Source organism: Ruditapes philippinarum, unplaced genomic scaffold, assembly GCF_026571515.1.
Source record: "Ruditapes philippinarum isolate M1 unplaced genomic scaffold, ASM2657151v2 ctg4197_1_1_1_1, whole genome shotgun sequence".
NCBI lineage: Eukaryota > Metazoa > Mollusca > Bivalvia > Venerida > Veneridae > Ruditapes > Ruditapes philippinarum.
The window spans coordinates 11,872-19,317 of NW_026864016.1; the positions used below are offsets into that span (position 1 = coordinate 11,872).

The 7,446-nt window shown below is 34.3% G+C and overlaps 1 protein-coding gene across 1 annotated transcript; it reads left to right on the forward strand.

The window, feature by feature from the left end:
• The first annotated feature begins 3,108 nt into the window (after positions 1-3,108).
• LOC132724107 (uncharacterized) lies at positions 3,109-7,119 on the forward strand. The gene is made up of 4 exons (XM_060708919.1): positions 3,109-3,834; positions 5,341-5,448; positions 6,043-6,127; positions 6,535-7,119. Exons 1-4 carry the CDS (start codon positions 3,408-3,410, stop codon positions 7,076-7,078), a joined length of 1,164 nt encoding a protein of 387 aa, XP_060564902.1. The 5' UTR covers positions 3,109-3,407; the 3' UTR covers positions 7,079-7,119.
• Positions 7,120-7,446: the final 327 nt, after the last annotated feature.

The following is a 7,446-nucleotide window of genomic DNA, read 5'->3' on the forward strand; positions in this document are numbered from 1 at the left end:
AAAGGGGCTCCACTTAAACTTTTTGTCCTATTTCTCAGGTGAGCGATCCAGGGCCCTCGAGCCCTCTTGTTAATTTATATTTAGTTAATTAAGCATTCTCTGACTACAACCAATAAGTAGGAATCACTTTCACCTACAGTTACAAGATTTGGTTTGGAGGTTCGTCATGACTAGAAGATGACCCTTTTGATTTTGAGGTGTCAGAAAGTCAAAGGCTTATCACCATGACCAGAATTCAATTCAATTTGCCATACAGTCATAAAATTTGTTGATCCTTAGTAGTAGATGACCCCTATTGATTTTAAGGTTAGTGGGTCAGTCATCATGACACTGATCATTAAAAGTGTGTCTAACCATTAATTAGGGAACACTAGCTTACAGTACCAAGATCTGGTGTTAAAGTTGGACTTGACTAGTGGAAAATCCCATTTTAAGGTCAATAGGTTTAGGTCACCGTGGGTTTAGACTAAAACTGGTCTGACCAATAAGTTGACTACTTAAATATTGTGATAAACAAGTAAAGAACGCTTTGATCTAAAGCACTTTGATTTTGAAGTCATGAGGTCTAGGTTACTGTTGTCTTGACTAAAAGCTTGTCCGACCGATAACTTGACCACTAAAACATTGTCGATGTATAGAAAACTTTTGACTTACGTCCTATAATTGGTGGTGAAAGTTGAACATGGCTGCGAGATGACCCTTCTTGTTTTTTAAGGTCAACTATATATATGTGGGTGTGAAGGTTGGTCATTAGTAGAAGATGATTTAAATTATGATGCCAAAGATCAAGATCACCATTGCATATAGAATGCTTAAGCCTTTAGTCTTAACATTTGGTGTTGAAGGGTAAATGTCACTAAAAAAAATCCTTGTCTGACTAACAAGTAGGGACTGCTTTGACCTACAATCGGTGGTTGGTCATCACTAGTGGATTATCCCTATTGATTTAAAGGTCATTAGGTCAAAAGACAAGGTCACAGTGGCACTATGTGCAAAATCCTTGTCATATCAGTCACTTTATAAACTTGCTATATTTGAAACTTAGTTGTGACATTGCTCATATTAGAAGATGCATGCTATTGATAATGAATGTATATAGTCGTTGTGTCAAAGGTTAAGGTCACATTGAGATTGTCTAATCCTAAGCAATAATTTTTATCAGTCATCACTTTGACCAAAGCGGTGAGACAATTTTCAGTGACTGAAGCATTTGTCGCATGCAGAAACCGATGTAAAATGTGGCTTCCAGGTAAGCCTGTTGATGGTTTTTGTGTTTACTGCAACACAGTTCTTAGCTACAACATGCTATAAAGTGACTGCAACATATGAGGAACAATGGTCAATCAACTGATTAATTGCCTATCATCAGAGGACACTGATCGCTCTTCTTTATAACATAAGGTTGTTAAATTTTACCCATATTTTTAGTGTTTTATTACATATTCACATTTAAGTCTTAATTCTAGATTCTATAATCTTTGATGAATTAAGTACTGTCTTTTCAACACTATCCAAGTCAAAGGCGGCCCGACATATAACATGTTACTGTCAGCTATCTACTTTTTTCTGATAATTTTTATTTTGTGACTGTTTAAGCTACAGTCTCACTTACATAATGAATGAGTACAAGATCCCTCACGTCTCCCAGCACCGGCTTGAGCGGTACTCAATTCTCAACACTTAATAGTGCTGGCATCAATGACCCAAAAGGACCAGAAAAATATTACAACACTGAACTTTTTATAGCTGCCCCGGAGGATACCCTTCCAATTACCCTTCTATCCAGTTTTGCATAAGGATTTTTCAGAAAATCATCATTAATTACAGTTCTGGAACAATGGATTTTATATTAAATAAAAATTATGTATCAATGTAATCATTTTCGCGCGTTTTTAATTCACCGGGGCTCTGTCTGGATCGTCCTGGACTCTGCCTGGATCGACCGGGGCTCTGCCTGGGTCAACTGGGGCTCTTCCGGCGTCATCCGGGAACGTAGCTTCACATGGGCTCTGCCTGGATGGTCTGGAGTGCATCCTGGGTGGTTAGTTGGGAATTACCGTAGTGCTGCCGGGGTAAGTGTGACCGCAACAATAATTTCATCCCGGATCTTCCCTGATCATCCCAGTAACTTACCGGGGAGCGGGAGTAAGTGAGACCGCAACTTTAAATAGTCCACTTTAAAAACCTGGTAGTACTCCTTCCGCCTAGAGAATGCACGCTAAACAACTTTTTAAATCATCATAAAACATACAAAACTACACAGAAGCAATTAATGCACTTGAAATATAAATCAATCAAACTAGGGATGACATAAATTGGGCCATTTTGAAGAACAATTTTGTATCGTGGTGACAAGGCGAGAATAGACGCAGTCCAGTCGGAGCTGATGATGAAATCTTTTAAACTATTAATATACTGTTTATAATTTACAAGCAGTAAATATAAATGTCCATCACACACAATTTAGTATTGTAAAAGTTAAACATAAATGTTTGACGTTCATATAGCAGACCAGTATGTTAGTAAACTTCAGTAATAAAAAAGTAAGTCAACCGATTTTAAGCTGCCCTTTCTTGGGAGGTTGGAGGCAGAGTCATGTAGATGTGCCCTCGGCCGTCACCCTGTCCGTTCGTCCATGTAGACTAAGAGGGCATTTGTGTCCTGTGGACACATTTCTAGTTTTCTTATAACTTTGTAAAGATCTACATGTGACTTTAAGAAGACTTTTTTTCTTCTTCTTTTTGTGTACTTTTAATATTATGTTTATCAATATATGAGCCGCGTCACGACAAAACCAACATAATGGGTTTGCGACCAGCATGGATCCAGACCAGCCTGCGCATCCGCGCAGTCTGATCAGGATCCATGCTGTTCGCTAACCAACTCTATTACAAGTAAAGAAACTGATAGCGAACAGCATGGATCCTGATCAGACTGCGCGGAAGCGCAGGCTGGTCTGGATCCATGCTGGTCGCAAATGCACTATGTTGGTTTTGTCGTGACGCGGCTCACACATATAGCCACTATTTTACAGTTTCAAGTGGGTACTTGAAACTATTGTATATATGTCAACACAGCATCCTTCCGCATTGTCCTGAAAATACGGATGTGTACATTGTTTGTTTGTTGCAAAATTACAAATGTTGGATAAAAATGATTTTTTTTCTTGAGCTGAATATTTATTAATTTCCGAGAGGTTGATTATTAAAGCGACAGTTTTTTCTTCTTTTTTTTGGAGTAAATTTCGTTCCTTTTCTATGAGTGTTAATTAAACGGATCTTGAAATCAAATCCTTTCGAAAGTAATGACTGCGTTATTGCAGTGCTTAGAAAATAACTTTTGAAATAAAACTGGAATTTATAAATATATAACTCTAAAAAAAGAAAAGAAAATAAGAACGATAAGTCATGTCGACAATCGTACCTGAAAATGTGTCGTATGCTCACAATTCAACCGATGCAGCAGCTTACGACAGAAGTAATGTAACGATGACGTCACCAGAAACGACTGCAATATCCACAGCGGTAACGGAGACCAAGACCAAACCCGTAACTGGAACAACGACAGTAGAAAACAAAGGCACACATTTTACAAAACAAACTAAAACAACAAGTACGGTACGACCAAGTACAAAAACGAATAATGTTCACACTAAAAGAACGACAAAAGAACAAATTGGAACAACTACTACTAAAGTAACAACTAATGCATCATCTACTACCATAGGAGTCTTCACAGATGTAACCTCTACTAGAGTGTCACATCCGGTTATACAAAAAAGTACTACCTTTAGAAGGACCACAAATGACAACATTTCAACTAAGTTTCCTTCCTGTAAGTTTACAAGTGAATTTCATTATTCAGTTACGGTCTCATGGTTACATAACTTCACTTTAACTATATGAATTATTATCAAATAAAAGGGTCTTGAAAATTCGACATTTGTGGCTACTTTTTGTGTTTTATATAGTCGATATTAATAATGTAAAACATCATGACACATCATGACAACACATTTTACTTGTTCGACTTTAATACGTCTTCATATTGTAGTATGTACATGTATTTTATAGTAAAATCTTGTTATTCGGTAATAAAAAAATTTATATTTAGCGGTCGACAAGTATTTTATAGTAAAATCTTGTTATTCGGTAATAAGATAATATATTTAGCGGTCGAAAAGTATTCTATAGTAAAATCTTGTTAATCGGTAATAAGATAATATATTTAGCGGTATACAAGTATTCTATAGTTAAATCTTGTTATTCGGTAATTGTATAATTTATTATAAGCGGTCGACGAGTATTCTATAGTAAAATCTTGTTATTCGGTAATAAGATAATATATTTAGCGGTAGACGTGAATTCTATAGTAAAATCTTGTTAATCGGTAATTATATAATATATTAAGCGGACTACATATTATTCTATAGTAAAATCTTGTTATTCGGTAATTAGATAATAGAATGTTTAATACATGTATTATATAGTAAAATCTTGTTAATCTCTAATAAGATAATAGATTCAGTGGACGACAAGTATTCTATAGTAAAATCTTGTTATTCGGTAATAAAATAATATATTTAGCGGTCGACAAGTATTCTATAGTAAAATCTTGTTATTCGGTAATAAGATATGATATATTTAGCGGTCGAAAAGTATTCCATAGTAAAATCTTGTTAATCGGTAATAAGATAATATATTTAGCGGTCGACAAGTATTCTATAGTTAAATCTTGTTATTCGGTAATTGTATAATATATTATAAGCGGTCGACGAGTATTCTATAGTAAAATCTTGTTATTCGGTAATAAGATAATATATTTAGCAGTCGAAAAGTATTCTATAGTAAAATCTTGTTAATCGGTAATAAGATAATATATTTAGCGGTATACAAGTATTCTATAGTTAAATCCTGTTATTCGGTAATTGTATAATATATTATAAGCGGTCGACGAGTATTCTATAGTAAAATCTTGTTAATCAGTAATTATATAATATATTAAGCGGACGACATATTATTCTATAGTAAAATCTTGTTATTCGGTAATTAGATAATAGAATGTATAATACATGTATTCTATAGTAAAATCTTGTTAATCTCTAATAAGATAATAGTTTTAGTGGACGACATGTATTATATAGTAAAATCTTGTTAAATCGCTAATAAGATTTTATATTTAGCGGACGAAATTACCATAAAAACTTGAGATTTAGTAAAATGTATGTTTTATTTTTTCACACAATATACATATGTTGCAATTTTGTGACAATAAATTTTCAAAGTACAACTTGTGTGTAAAATCGAAATGTCAAATCCTACTTTTTCTTCGTATATTCAGCCAATGCAACACTTAACTCTTCCGTCTCCACGATGGCCGTTAGTACAAATGTGGACGGGTCCGCCATGGTAGTGAAAAGAATAAGTGATGACTGCGCGGAAACGATCGGTAAATAAATATACTTGTCACATATTAGTTAACTGTTTTAAAATAAGAACATATTTTATGAGTTTAAGAAAATTAAATTTGTAAATATACACAATGCAAATTAAAGAATATTTACGTCTTCATTTAAAGTATTACAAAATTGCCCCTTTAGTTTTCTATCAGAGTCAGGATTATTTCTGCATGTATGGATAAATAGACTCTAAAGTTTTCAAATGCCAAGCTGAAAACGTGATGCTTTCTGCGTATTGCTAGTAGGGGCTATTTTTGTATATATATTTTAACAAATTATATATATGGATATCTTTTGAGTTCATAAACCGATTAAAGCACGCTTTACAAAATAGTATACATGTATTTTGAACGCTCTATGCAGACTTATGTATGAGTAAAAATAAAAGAAATTTAATTATTTGTTTTATTTTGATACATGGAATACATAGTTTTAGTTATAGTATGAAACGTTATGGCATTCTTGTTAAAGACTTGTAGGAATCGGGGTCTTTCAAGAAGAATATATTCTGAAGAAAGTATACTGCATTAAACCGTGTAAATTCAAGTAAGAAGCTTTTAATCATTTTCTTCTTTATTTTCCAGCAATAGTATCGGGAGTATGTGCCGGTCTAGTGTTACTGACTCTACTTGGGTCTGTGCTGTGTTTCTATAGGCTACGTCACAAGTGGTAGTGTTACGCTGTTTTTTATTGATATTCTTTTCATTTAAATAAAACCTAAGTGAGTTAATGAAACTATATACTAGTAGTTTACTTTAATCGTTTTCGACAGTATAAACATTCCCAAAAGTGAAACTGAAGTTTTATTTATTAGATTAATATACATGTGTTATCCAACTTGTTCATACCTCTCTTCCATATCTCTCATGAAGATTTCCGGCTTGATACATAAAGATATACCATGTATACCCATCAATCAAATGACTGATAGTCTTCAGGATTCTTTAGGAATTTATTACACAAAAAACCGGCTTATAAATCAATCAATCAATTAATCAATCAAATAGTGAAGACCCTTCTCTGGTAAATGCAGATATTTACTTTCTATCATTCATTTTTGCTTCACTTTGTTACAGGAGGGCAAAGGTTCAGTTGGAACGCAAGAAGACGGACATCTGGTCAATGGCAACTTACAATAACACAATTATAAATGAAAACTTCAGCGATTACCAACTAGCATCAACAACAAACAAGCAAAACCGCAAAGCTTCGAAATTTTCAGAAGATTCTATCCACTTTTATGACCCGTTCTCAGAAACCGTCTCACAAAGCCGGTTTGCTTCAAACCATGACGACATTGTGTTGCGTAATGAAACACTGTCGCCGGAGTCACGTGCTGATTATTCAACGCTGAGACGAAATACAGTCAGTGCGCCTGAGGAGCTGGATACAAAACTTCAAGCGTTAAGAGTAGAACCTGATTACCTAGAGTTCAGTGAAGATAGAAATACATTGAGAGGTCGTTCGTCTACCTTTACAGTGGGAAGAAAGAATAATATAGATAGACATGTATTGTTGAGTCACGAAGAACTAGTGGACGACCAATCAGTCGTTGGCATTGCACAGACTGGTCCTAAATACAATGCCCGAACTAATAGTTACCATATTACAGAACTTTAAATTCACGTGTGGAATTGATTTTGAACAAATATCTTATAATCCAGCCTCTGTTCATTGATATTTTCTTACATACTGAAATGTTACTGTAACCCAACGACTAATTACACTCGCCAAAAGTATAAGATTATTTATTGCTAATATATTGGTAGGCACATGCGAGTCTAAATCAATCTATTTTTTGATGATTTTGGGCGAGCAATGCCCGATAAAACGTTTTATTAACACTCTCTCGCACTTGCAAGTCTTCAAAAATTTGGGAAAGTTTAACTAGAAAAAAATATTTGCTAATATGTCGATCCTCGACAAAACGGGGAAATTTATATCCGCGAATCTAAATTGGTTTACAGTAAATAAGAAATTGACAGCTA